The following is a 13,643-nucleotide window of genomic DNA, read 5'->3' on the forward strand; positions in this document are numbered from 1 at the left end:
CTCACTAAGTTGTTATTGTTTTATGAAACCCAAAGCAAATCCCAAATTCTTTTAAGTAAACATACTTTTGCTTTATTCCCAGATGTCCCTGGCCCAGTTAGAAACCTGGAAGTAACTGAGACATTTGATGGTGAAGTTAGCCTTGCCTGGGAGGAACCAGAAAGTGATGGTGGTAGTAAAATCACTGGGTATGTTGTTGAAAGGCGTGATGTCAAACGAAAGACCTGGATTTTGGCAACAGATCGTGCCGACAGTTGTGAATACACAGTGACTGGCCTTCAAAGGGGAGGCGTGGAGTACCTCTTCCGCGTGAGCGCGAAAAACAGAGTGGGCACCGGTGAGCCAGTCGAAACAGACAAACCTGTGGAAGCCAAGAGTAGATTTGGTAAGAAAATTGTTATTTGGAGACTAGAATTTGTTGAAGTTCTGTTGAATAGGAAAATAACGTTTTTTAAAAAAAAATCTCTTATGACCTTGCAGATGTCCCAGGACCTCCTCTCAATGTACAAGTTGTTGATGTGAACAGATTTGGTGCGTCTCTTACTTGGGAACCCCCAGATTATGATGGAGGGTCTCCGATTACGGGCTATATCATTGAATTACGTGACAGAGCTTCGATCAAGTGGGAACCAGCCATGACCACAGGAGCACATGACTTAGCTGGAACCTTAACTGATGTGGTGGAAAACAAAGAATACTTTTTCAGAGTCAGAGCTCAAAACCAGGTTGGAATTGGCAAACCTAGTGCTTCTACACATGCGGTGAAGATAATGGATCCAATTGGTTAGTATGCAGGCGATAAGAAAATATTTCTAGATAGTTATAATATCATTTGCTTATAAAATATGAAAACAGGAAAGACTTGAGTGAATCAGTTGATATATCTCAAACAAAAGTCCAGTGTTTATTATTCAGTTTCATAGAAACCATTATATATGTTGTTTTGAGAAACAGAAAATGTGTCAGAAAATGAAAATAATAGAAGCTCCACATAAGCTCTAAAGCAAGGACCACTGTTGATGTTCAATGAGGAAGGATTTATGGAAATAATACTGTAATCTATTTAGTAGAAGACTATGACAATAATCTAGCAAGCTACTTTTGGCATACTCTAAGGCTTGTACATATGCACTAATGCATGGGTAGGCAAACTAAGGCCCAGGAGCCGGAATTGGCCCAATCGTCTTCTAAATCTGGCCCGCGGACGGTCCAGGAATCAGAGTAGAATGTGCCCTTTTATTTAAAATGCATCTCTGGGTTATTTGTGGGGCATAGGAATTCATTCATTATTTTTTTTCAAACTATAGTCCGTCCCCCCACAAGGTCTGAGGGACATGGACCGGCCCCCAGCTGAAAAAGTTTGCTGATGCCTATTGTTTCTATACACAACATGCCCCTATGTCACATCACATGTACTTTGGACATTCCTGCCAGTTTCAAAACAGCAGTTTGGCATGGGCTTTAAGATACTGTTGTATGAGGAACTCAAGAGTAGCCCTTCTAGACTTGTGGGACTAGTTGCATAGTTCTTCTGATTCTGGCCATCTCTTATATTGTGCAAATCATTGTGTTTTGCAGAAAAACCAAGTCCTCCCATTAACCTCGACCATTCTGACCAAACTATGTCATCTGTGAAACTTACATGGGAACCTCCTTTGAAAGATGGAGGCAGCCCAGTACTGGGCTACATTATTGAAAGGCGCGAAGAGGACACAGACAACTGGATCCGTTGCAACGCAAAACTTGTGCCTAGTCTTAATTATAAGGTAGCATATTCTTTTCCGAAGTAAAATGCCTATTAAGTTTTTTTTAAAAAAATAGTGATTATTAATTATGACATTTTCCTCTGTCTTCATAGGTAACTGGGTTGAAACCTCTAGCCAGGTATTATTATAGAGTATCTGCAGAAAATGCTGCTGGTGTGTCAGATCCTGCGGAAGCTATTGGACCACTGACTGCTGATGATCCTCATAGTAAGTTGAATTCTAGTTTCTTGCCATAGTCAACAGCTTGAAAGGAGCTTGTGTTCATCTGAGAAACAGCTTGTGTTCATCTGAGACTATTCATGCTTGTTCATAAAAGCAATACTTTAATATTGCTCTCATATGTTGGATACCAAAACCAGCCCCCCTCTCAGCAGTAAAAGTCTAAAACAGGAGTGGGGAGACCATGTGGCCCTCTTGATGTTGTTGGACCCCAGTTCCAGCCAGTATGGCCAAAGGCCAGGGATTATTAGAGTTGAAGTCAAACAACTTCTAGAGGGCCACAGGGTCTCTAGGCCTCATCTAAGCTATACTAAAATGGAGGGAAACCCTTAACATTCACTAGGTAGCACTGTTTTACATTTACAATTTGTCCTCTAAGGCTGCATTGCTAAACAAGTCAGAATTTTTTAATTTTAAAAAATTGTATTAAATTGAACATTTAGGTGTCTTTAAATTGGAGCAAGCTTATATATCGCCTTTCTATATTGCTAATTTCATCAGATTATGAAACAGTTTTATGATGTGTTCTCAATAGATAGAATGCCACGTGAAGGCATCTATAACAATGCTTTCCATTCAAACAGATTCCAAAGGCAATTGCCCTTTAATGGTGTTGTGGAGAGAAAAAGAAAGTTTATAACTTTAATCGGCATAATTTGTGTTTGTATTTCAGCTGGACCTACAATGGACTTAAGCGGATTTAAAGATGGACTGGAGGTTATTGTTCCAGATCCCGTCAAAATACGTGTTCCTATTACTGGCTATCCAGTCCCAACTGCCACATGGTCTGTCGGCGACAAAGTTTTAGAACAGGGTGACCGAGTGAAAATTGACACGTCTGCAGCCTTTGCAGAGCTTGTTATTACCCCAAGTGAACGGCCAGACAAAGGCATCTATACCTTGAAGTTAGAAAACCCTGTGTCATCTGTATCAGGAGAAATCAATGTTAATGTCATTGGTGAGCAATCCAGTATATATTCTGAAGAATTGTATATAACCTGTTTTGTAAATAACCATGTGTGTAAAATCCAAAAGTTTCAACAAGCCAAATTTGTTATTAATAGCACCATAGGAGCCAACTCCTAGGGCCCAAGGTCTCTTCACCCCCCCCCCAAAAAAAAAAAATCTGAGGGGGATGGTCCTTCCCAAAGTTGATGGACGTGTGTTCGATTGTGTGGGGCAGGGCTTATCTGGGCCTCCCCAATATTTTATTCAAGTTGGCACCCCTGAATAGTACTAAACAACAGCAGCATGTTTATTTATTAAATTTATGTGCTGCTTTTCCTCCCAAGAGAGCCTAGGTTGGCAACTTCTATTGTACCATTTTGTTATGAAACCCTATAATACAACGGAGATCATAAACTTAGCTATTAACAGTTAACAGTCTGTCCTAAGAATGCTTAGTCAGAAGTAAGAATCCTTCTTTCTTTTTTAAAAAAATGAAGCATGAATTAAAATCTAGTAGGTGTAACCAAACAGCCAAAGTCTTCCATCAAAGAAAGAATAAGTAATATATATATATATAATAATTGGTTTATAATATGATGGGTATTTATTTTTAGCTCGCCCAAGCGCACCAAGAGAACTACAAATTGGAGAGATAACTAGGAACTCAGTCCAATTAAATTGGGAAGCTCCTGAAGATGATGGAGGAAGCCCATTGACTGGCTATCTTATTGAAAAGCGTGAAGTGAGCCGCAAAACATGGGTCAAGGTACGCAGTTTCTTTAAAAAACCAAAACACCTATATTTCTAATATGTATTGCTGAAGATGGTATGAAATATTCTGGTGCTTGCTATGGGAAAAAAAGTTCTGTAATTACTTGGAACCTCTCTTGTTTTTAGGTGATCGACAACGTCCTTGACCAAGAGTTCACTGTACCAGATCTGGTTCAAGGAAAAGAATATTTGTTCAGGGTCTCAGCATGTAACAAATGTGGACCAGGAGAGCCTGCTTACATTGATGAGCCTGTCAACATGTCAGCACCTGCTAGTGAGTTTTCTTAATTAACTATTCCTACTGATTTTGTGTATCTGCATTTTACATAGTAACTTGTGCTATGCAACATAAGTATTGAAAGAAAGCAAGGAGCAGAGTTTGAATCAATAAGGGTTTGGTATGACTTACCTGTTGTATTAGAAAAACTGAGGCTTGGATCCAAAGATGCATAATTGGAACTATGTGCAAAAAAAAATCCACACACACCCTCTTCTGCACTGCAGCCCTCAGTACCCACTGAAGAGCTGCTAGGTAAAGGTAAAGGTACCCCTGCCCATGCGGGCCAGTCTTGACAGACTCTGGGGTTGTGCGCCCATCTCACTCAAGAGGCCGAGGGCCAGCGCTGTCCGGAGACACTTCCGGGTCACGTGGCCAGCGTGACAAAGCTGCATCTGGCGAGCCAGCGCAGCACACAGAAACGCCGTTTACCTTCCCGCCAATAAGCGGTCCCTATTTATCTACTTGCACCCGGGGGTGCTTTCAAACTGCTAGGTTGACAGGCGCTGGGACCGAGCAGCGGGAGCGCACCCCGCCGCGGGGATTCGAACCGCCGACCTTTCGATCGGCAAGCCCTAGGCGCTGAGGCTTTTACCCACAGCGCCACCCGCGTCTACTTAGTACTTAGAGCTGCTACTTAGTATTAAAATAAAAGGTAAAGGGACCCCTGACCATTAGGTCCAGTCGTGACTGACTCTGGGGTTGTGGCGCTCATCTTGCTTTATTGGCCGAGGGAGCCATCATACAGCTTCTGGGTCATGTGGCCAGCATGACTAAGCTGCTTCTGGTGAACCAGAGCAGAAACGCCGTTTACCTTCCTGCCGTTTACCTATCTATCTACTTGCACTTTGACATGCTTTTGAACTGCTAGGTTGGCAGGAGCAGGGACCGAGCAACGGGAGCTCACCCCGTCGCAGGGATTCAAACCACCAACCTTCTGAACAGCAAGTCCTAGGCTCTGTGGTTTAACCCACAGCGCCACCTGTGTCCCTTGCTTAGTATTAGTGGACCCTCAATTGACAGAAAGCAGGGAGCTACCTTGCACAAATGGGTCTTTCCTGTTGTGCAGGGTACTTGTTGGATACCAACCAATGTGAGAAGAGCACCCCAGAGACAGTAAAGAATTAAAAAAACTAAGACACACTATAAGGCACACACTATAAGCAAGACAATTATACATGTTCTTTCCTCCCCACTCCTTGCAGCGGTACCTGATCCACCAGAGAATGTGAAATGGAGGGATCCAACATCTAAGTCCATTTTCCTCACATGGGATCCGCCTAAGTATGATGGCGGTTCTCGTATCAAAGGCTACCTGGTTGAAAAATGTCAGCGTGGCACTGACAAATGGGAGCCCTGTGGTGAGCCAGTCATTGAGACAAAGTAAGAGCTTGCAGTATGAAGAAAAATGTTTTACAAAATTGAATGGTTACATTTAAACACGCAGTACGCTGAACTTGTTTTCTGATTAACAGAATGGAAGTAACAAAACTTAAGGAAGGAGAATGGTATGCTTATCGCGTGAAGGCTCTGAACAGGCAAGGGGCAAGTAAACCAAGCAAGCCAACAGATGAAATCCAGGCTGTGGATGCAATGGGTAATTTTTGATTTCCCACTCATACTTAATCTATACTCTTGAAAACACTGGTGAATGCGTTTCTGCTGTTAACGCTTCTGTGCACAGTTGCATGTTCTATTTTAACAATATGTCGATTCTTCTCTCAAATCAGAGGCCCCTGAGATTTTCCTGGATGTGAAACTGCTTGCTGGAATCACTGTCAAAGCTGGAACTAAGATAGAGCTGCCGGCAAGGGTAAATGGAAAGCCCGAGCCACGGATTAGCTGGACAAAAGCTGAACAGACCCTGAGACCCGATAAAAGAATAACCATTGAATCCAAACCTAACCATTCCACAGTCATAATAACAGAGAGCAAGAGAAGTGATAGCGGCACCTATATTATTGAAGCCGTAAATGCCAGCGGTCGGGCAACAGCTACAGTTGAAGTTAATGTCCTAGGTATGTTTTGTTTCCATAGAAATAACTTTCAATGTTTTCCTAACAAAATATTTGAATAGAAGAGGTTCAAACTACTGTTATGCTTCCACAGATAAGCCTGGCCCACCAGCTGCATTTGATATCTCCGACATTACAAACGTATCTTGTGCTTTGACTTGGAATCCTCCTAGAGACGACGGCGGCTCCAGAATCACGAACTACGTTCTGGAACAAAGAGCTGCAGACAGTGAAGTGTGGCACAAACTATCATCCACTATCAAAGAAACAAAATTCAAAGTAACAAACCTAACACCACTTAAGGAGTACATCTTCAGAGTCAGCGCAGAAAACATGTACGGAGTTGGAGAACCAGCTCAGTCCGTTCCTATCGTTGCTAAATATCCATTTGGTAAGTCTATTCGCTTGTCAGAAAGGGCTGCTTGTCACAAGATGGCTGCCAAGGGAGCCTGCTAGAAACTATAATGTGGTTCCACATGGCATGGCATTGATAGGTACCACTTCTCCATGTGGGTCAGTCCCCACCATAATGTTTGTCTCCACACTATCATTGGTGACATGGCGATAAGCCTGTGGGTAAGGGTCAGTATTTATGGCAAGCTGGTACACATAAACTGCTTGTCATGTGGAACCGGCAGCAGCCACAAAGAGACAGTTTCAAGCAGCCTCTACATGGCAACTGTACGTTTCCGAGCATAATTCAAAGTGTTGGTGCTGACCTTTAAAGCCCTAAACGGCCTTGGTCCAGTATATCTGAAGGAGCATCTCCACCCCCATCATTCTACCCGGACACTGAGGTCCAGCACCAAGGGCCTTCTGGCGGTTCCCTCACTGCGAGAAGCCAAGTTACAGGGAACCAGGCAGAGGGCCTTCTCAGTAGTGGCGCCCACCCTGTGGAACGCCCTCCCACCAAATGTCAAAGGGAACAACAACTACCAGACTTTTAGAAGACATCTGAAGGCAGCCCTGTTTAGGGAAGCTTTTGGTGTTTGATGTATTGCAGTATTTTAATTTTTTTTTGGAAGCCGCCCAGAGTGGCTAGGGAAGCCCAGCCAGATGGGCGGGGTATAAATAATAAATTATTATTATTAATTTGATGAAATGGCATTTATTGCTACAGGTGCTTCCTATTACATTTGCACACAAGGAATTGCAAGTATGTCAATATTCCCCTTTCTACTTCTTTGTACAGATCCGCCAGGTCCTCCGACACGAGTTCAGCCTGTTGAAATCACTAAAGATTCTGTAACCTTGACTTGGGTAGAACCAGATGAAGATGGTGGCAGCCCTATCACTGGTTATTGGGTTGAACGGTTGGACCCTGATCAAGATAAATGGGTCCGTTGCAATAAAATCCCAGTTAAAGATACAACATTCAAGTAAGATCATTATATGTTTTGTTTTAAAAAATATATAGCTAGGTAACTGAGAAGATTGCTATTTGTTTTTAGGTAAACAGCTGACTTTTATATACTCTTGAACTTGACTCCTTGTCATGCATTGGAATAAAATATTAACTGGTCTCTGTAATAGCATTGAATAATTGTATTGCTGTCTATACTTTGGGTCTACAATAACCACTGAAAATATCCTTACCTAAATCATGTTCATAACCATCCACCAGTGCCACTGAATAGGACAACTGTATATGGGTGTTATCAGTAGCACCAATTTCTGCTATGGAAACAGTAGTGGTATTGTGACTTCTGATGTGATTCTACATCACTGCAGCTGCTCATAAGATTAGTGCTGATATCAGAACTTCTTAGAGATGAATATAGTTTTCTGCTTTTTGAACTCCCAGTACAGTCGTACCTTGGAAGTCAAACAGAATCCATTCCAGAAGTCTGTTCAACTTCCAAAACTTTCAGAAACCAACGTGCAGCTTCTGATTGGCTTCAGGAAGCTCCTGCAGCCAATTGGAAGCCACGGAAGCCCTGTCAGACGTTCGGGTTCCAAAAAATGTCCGCAAACCGGAACACTCACTTCCAGGTTTGCGGCGTTTGGGACCCAAAACATCCGAGTACCAAGGCATTCAAGATCCAAGGTACAACTGTAATATGAATTTCTAATACAAGCTAGGGATATTTAATACACCCAAGCATTATTCATCCTTAGAGTTTTAAGTAGTACCAATATATATCATCTACTAATGAATAGTACAGAAATGCAGATTATATTACATCTGACCAGTGTCTGAGACTTTCTAGTGATACAGTAATAGGAAGGTCCTTCCTCCATGTACACAGGGAGTCTCTGGTTTGGGGTGATAGTATATATTTGCTCTGAACAGTTCAAAGGTATTGATTTTTTTAATGCATGAGGTACACTTGTGATGATGCAGAGTATTTAATTATAGTGTTAACTAGTAATAAGTATTACAAATTTTACATGTGGAGCATTATCATCATTACTATTAGGGTTAAAGGTCTCACGTTCCATAAGAAGTACAAGTTCCGTGTCGTGGCAGAGAATCTTGCTGGGCCAGGAAAGCCAAGCAGAGCAACAGAGCCAGTCTTAGTGAAGGATCCTATTGGTATGAAAGTATTTTTCTTAGATGAATTTTATAACTTACTCCAAGTCATAATGCTGGGTTTTCTAAACCAAGTTATCAATTCATGTCTAGATCCCCCATGGCCACCCGGCAAGCCAATTGTCAAAGACGTTGCCAAGACCTCGTGTTTCTTGAACTGGACGAAGCCAGAACACGACGGCGGTGCCAAGATTGAATCGTATGTCATTGAATTGTTAAAGACTGGCACAGACGAGTGGGTGAGAGTGGCTGAAGGCATCCCCACACCAGAACACTTCCTCAAAGGGCTTATGGAGAAACAAGAATATTCCTTCCGAGTCAGAGCTGTGAACAAAGCTGGAGAGAGTGAGCCTAGCGAGCCCAGCGATCCCGTGCTATGCAAGGAGAGACTGAGTAAGTTGGCCACTGCATTCTGCAGGAGAGCTTCTCCTGAGAGCCAGCGTGGTGTAGTGGTTAAGAGCGGTAGACTCGTAATCTGGTGAACCGGGTTCGCGTCTCCGCTCCTCCACATGCAGCTGCTGGGTGACCTTGGGCTAGTCACACTTCTCTGAAGTTTCTCAGCCCCACTCACCTCACAGAGTGTTTGTTGTGGGGGAGGAAGGGAAAGGAGAATGTTAGTCGCTTTGAGACTCCTTCGGGTAGTGATAAAGCGGGATATCAAATCCAAACTCTTCTTCTTCTTCAAGTCCCAAAAGTATCAGAAGCCTGCTCCACAGTAACTTGGAGTGGGGCTTTCAGCGGGGCTGCCACTGTCTGTACTTGCAAAAGACAATTGAATATATTTTTGTTTCATCCTCAGTTATTCTTTGTATTGTATAATAATAATAATAATAATAATAATAATAATAATAATAATAAAAAATAATGTATTATACCCCGCCCATCTGGCCGGGCCTCCCCAGCCGCTCTGGATGGCTCCCAACAGAATATTAAAAACATGATAAAACATCAAATATTAAAAAACCTCCCTAAAAGGGCTGCCTTCAGATGTCTTCTAAAAGTCAGATAGTTGTTTATTTCCTTGACATCTGAAGGGAGGGCGTTCCACAGGGCAGGCACCGCTACCAAGAAGGCCCTCTGCCTGGTTCCCTGTAACCTCACTTCTTGCAGTGAGGGAACCGCCAGAAGGCCCTCGGCACTGGACCTCAGTGTGCAGGCTGAATGATGGGGGTGGAGATGCTCCTTCAGGTATACTGTTTTTAGCTGCTTTTGTGATGTGATTGTAAACTGATATGTTACACATGTAAAAGATGATACATCAATTAATACATCATCACTAATTCATTAGAACTATGGTTTGTGTTAAGGGTGCAATGGAAACATTAAAACATATTCAAATTAATAATATTTTGCTTTAATATTGTTACAGATCCTCCTTCACCACCTCGATGGCTTGAGGTCATTAATATCACTAAAAACACTGCAGACCTTAAATGGACAGTACCAGAACGTGACGGAGGTTCTCCTATTACAAATTACATCGTTGAAAAGAGAGACGTACGACGGAAAGGCTGGCAGACGGTTGATACTACGGTTAAGGACACCAAATATACAGTGACACCACTAACAGAAGGCTCTCTATATGTATTCCGTGTGGCTGCAGAAAATGCAGTGGGGCAGAGTGACTACTGTGAAATTGAGGACTCTGTTCTTGCAAAAGACACCTTCAGTAAGTTTTCAAGTGCACACACTCAGAATTCAGCTTCAACAAACTATGTCATCGTTTTTAAATTTCTGTTTTCCTAACTATCAATATTATTTAATTTAGCTACCCCTGGAGCACCATATGCACTTACACCAGTCGAAGTGACAAAGAGACATGTCGACCTAAAATGGGAACCCCCTAAGAATGATGGTGGCAGACCAATTCTACGGTAAAAGAGAATTGTTTTTATATTTATTTTTTGTAAACCACTTAGAGGTTCAGTTTACAATCAAGCAGCATATACATTTTTAGATAGATAGAAAGAAAGATAGAAAGATAGATACAGACAGACAGAATATATTGGGAAAGAGTATAAAATCTGGGGCAGGGAGAGATGATTAATAGAGAAAATTTATTTTTAAAGGTTCCAAAGTTTATTGTGTTCATTATACACATCTATTAGATGAGCAATGTTTCAAATCTAAATGAACGATTCGTTCTTGATTAAATCTTTCTACTTGGCCTGATCTTTTATTCCCCTTCCTTCCCTCCCCCTCCCCTTTTTATGAAGATTACCCGCTCTGGATTCCACAGCTAATTCCCCCCTGGTCTCCTCGCTGGCCCAAATAGGACTAATTTAGCCAGCTAGCCCTGGTGATCATCTAATGTTTATTGGATGGATTTCCCCCCTAAATTGATTTTTGAATTCTGAATTTATTGTTATTCACGTTTTATACTGTATTTTATGCTGTTTTTGTTGCATCAATGAAGTGTTTTAAATTTGTTGTTAGCCACCCTGAGCCCGGTTTTCTGCACTGGGAAGGGCGTCGTATAAATAAAAAATTGTTGTTGTTGTTGTTGTTTGAATTGTATGGATTCATGCACCTTATAAACATCTGTTCTTCACACAGATACGTTATTGAAAAGAAAGAGAAGCTTGGCACGCGCTGGGTGAAAGCTGGCAGAACATCAGGCCCTGACTGCAATTTCAGAGTAACGGATGTCATAGAAGGTACAGAGGTGCAGTTCCAGGTCCGTGCTGAAAATGAAGCCGGCTGTGGTCACCCTAGCGAACCGACTGACATCCTGGCAATTGAAGATCCAACAAGTGAGTTACGAACATTGGAAATTATAATCAGTGAAATATGTGTTGTGCCAAATAGAACGGCAGAAAATAACATTACTTATGCATTCCTACAGGCCCTCCTTCACCTCCTCTGGACTTACACGTGACAGACGCAGGAAGAAAACACATTTCGATTGCGTGGAAACCCCCAGAGAAAAATGGCGGCAGTCCTATAATCGGATACAATATAGAACTCTGTGAAGCAGGAACTGAAAAATGGATGAGAATAAATTCTCGACCAGTCAAAGATTTGAAATACAAAGCAGAAGAAGGCGTTGTCCCTGACAAGGAATATATTCTCAGGGTCAGAGCTGTCAATGCTATAGGGGCTAGTGAGCCATCAGACATATCAGAAAACGTTGTCGCTAAAGATCCAGACTGTGAGTATAGTTGTTTTCGAAACAGTCATGAAATAAATTATAAATTGTGAAATTGCTTTGGCACACTAATTGAAATTATTTTTCTGTGTGTTTTCTTTTAAAAAAACCACAACAACAGGTAATCCAACTGTTGATATAAAGACTACAGACCTCGTTGTGGTTGAAGGTGAAAAGTTAAGTATCCCTGTGCCCTTCAGAGCTGTTCCAACTCCAACTATTGCTTGGCATAAGAGTGGGAAGGAGTTGAAAGCCGGTGACCGAACAACAATGAAGAGCGACCACATCTCTGCCTTGCTGGAAGTAACAAATGCAGTCCATGCTGATGCTGGCGTTTACACTATTACCTTAGAGAATAAATTGGGTTCAACAACCGGTACAATCAATGTCAAAGTAATAGGTAATTTATTTTTCTTATACCGGCAATTATGTGAATTAGACTCATAATGGTGAATGGGTGACAAGATGCTCAGCTCTTAGTGTCAGGGACTGTGCTGAGGAGGGCTGCACTGAGGAGAAAGGTTGGGAGCCTCCCCCTCCGCCTCCCCATCCCCCTCCTCTGCATCCGGATCCTGAATCTTCCCAGGAGCAGGAGGAAAGTATAGATTTGGAGCAGTGGTTTGCAGAGGGGCACAGTTCAGAAGGCAGAAGCTGGGAAATACTGGGTGGGGAACAGCTAGGAGAAGAAACACTGGAAGAGAGAGAGTTAACAGATTCACAGTCGTTGGACAGCATTCCCCCACTGCCCTTCCCAAGGTCGAGAAGAGTTCAGAAAGCGGCAGAACAGAAAGCACACAAAGCACAGAGAGTACAAACTCAGATTACAAGACGTAGTAATGACGTAGATTAATAGGAACATAAGGGGGTAGGATCCTTAATTGGGAGCACCGCCATTCTTAGGAGATGGGTTCTTTGTTCTCTCGCTGTGATTATTAGTTTCTAACTGGTAAGACAACTCCTTTTCCTTTGTTTTGCTTATCTACTGCCACGAGGGAAGAAGCTGATTCCCTGAAGCCTGACACTTAGCTGCTTAATTGATACATGTAACGTGAGCCAAAGCTGATATCTCCATGTGTCTAAATAGGGAGATAGGTCAACCTGAGGAATTGTAAATAATATATATAAATGTTTATCATCCATATGATTAGTGCGCACGAGTATATATATTCTTTTAATACAGTTTTCAAACCAATTTACTTAAATGCTACATGTGTACCTATTGTTCTTCAATTAGGTGTGCCTGGACCATGCAATAGTATTAAGGCAAGTGAAGTAACTAAAAATTCATGTAAAGTGACCTGGGAACCTCCAGAATTTGATGGCAACACTCCAATTTTGCATTATGTGCTGGAGCGAAGAGAAGCTGGTAGGAGAACATACATACCAGTGATGTCTGGTGAGAACAAATTGGCATGGAATGTAAAGGATCTCATACAAAATGGTGAATACTACTTCCGCGTTAAAGCTGTTAATAAAATCGGAGGAGGTGAATACATTGAACTGAGAAATCCAGTGATTGCAGAAGATCCAAAGCGTAAGTTTTTTTTTATGATCATCTAGACTGAAAAAGGAAAATGGTTTCTCTGTGCCTTCTATTTATCCATTGTCTTTTAAATTTTCAATATGCAGAGCGTCCAGATCCACCTATTGACCTTGAGGTTCACAATCCAACATCGAAGTCAGTAACACTCACATGGAAACCACCATTGTATGATGGAGGAACCAAGATTATGGGCTACGTTTTGGAAAAGTTAGTTAAAGGAGGAGAGAAGTGGGAAAGATGCAATGACTTTTTGGTTCCTCTTTTGACTTCTCCTGTGAAAGGTCTTGAGGAAGGCAAAGAATATCAGTTCCGTGTCCGTGCAGAGAATGCTGCGGGTGTCAGCGGACCTTCTAATGTCACTCCTCTAGTGAAAGCAGTGGATCCCGTTGGTATGTTTTGCAAACTACCTATTCATTTTTAGCA

General features: G+C 42.1%; 1 protein-coding gene across 49 annotated transcripts in view; it reads left to right on the forward strand.

The window, feature by feature from the left end:
* Positions 1–13,643, forward strand: part of TTN (titin) — a 300,685-nt gene that overhangs the window by 201,499 nt on the left and 85,543 nt on the right. For all 49 annotated transcript variants that reach the window (XM_079974390.1, XM_079974400.1, XM_079974409.1 and 46 more), the window contains 21 exons: positions 83–385; positions 481–783; positions 1,579–1,766; positions 1,859–1,973; positions 2,659–2,943; positions 3,548–3,699; positions 3,831–3,978; positions 5,187–5,364; positions 5,457–5,578; positions 5,712–5,999; positions 6,091–6,387; positions 7,189–7,375; positions 8,417–8,532; positions 8,623–8,922; positions 9,899–10,198; positions 10,298–10,403; positions 11,086–11,282; positions 11,375–11,680; positions 11,799–12,077; positions 12,912–13,211; positions 13,307–13,609. In XM_079974390.1, coding sequence (XP_079830516.1) covers positions 83–385; positions 481–783; positions 1,579–1,766; positions 1,859–1,973; positions 2,659–2,943; positions 3,548–3,699; positions 3,831–3,978; positions 5,187–5,364; positions 5,457–5,578; positions 5,712–5,999; positions 6,091–6,387; positions 7,189–7,375; positions 8,417–8,532; positions 8,623–8,922; positions 9,899–10,198; positions 10,298–10,403; positions 11,086–11,282; positions 11,375–11,680; positions 11,799–12,077; positions 12,912–13,211; positions 13,307–13,609 — 4,773 coding nt within the window. The remainder of the gene's footprint in view (positions 1–82; positions 386–480; positions 784–1,578; positions 1,767–1,858; positions 1,974–2,658; positions 2,944–3,547; positions 3,700–3,830; positions 3,979–5,186; positions 5,365–5,456; positions 5,579–5,711; positions 6,000–6,090; positions 6,388–7,188; positions 7,376–8,416; positions 8,533–8,622; positions 8,923–9,898; positions 10,199–10,297; positions 10,404–11,085; positions 11,283–11,374; positions 11,681–11,798; positions 12,078–12,911; positions 13,212–13,306; positions 13,610–13,643) is intronic.

The sequence above is a fragment of the Podarcis cretensis genome, assembly GCF_951804945.1.
Source record: "Podarcis cretensis genome assembly, chromosome: 1".
Lineage (NCBI taxonomy): Eukaryota > Metazoa > Chordata > Lepidosauria > Squamata > Lacertidae > Podarcis > Podarcis cretensis.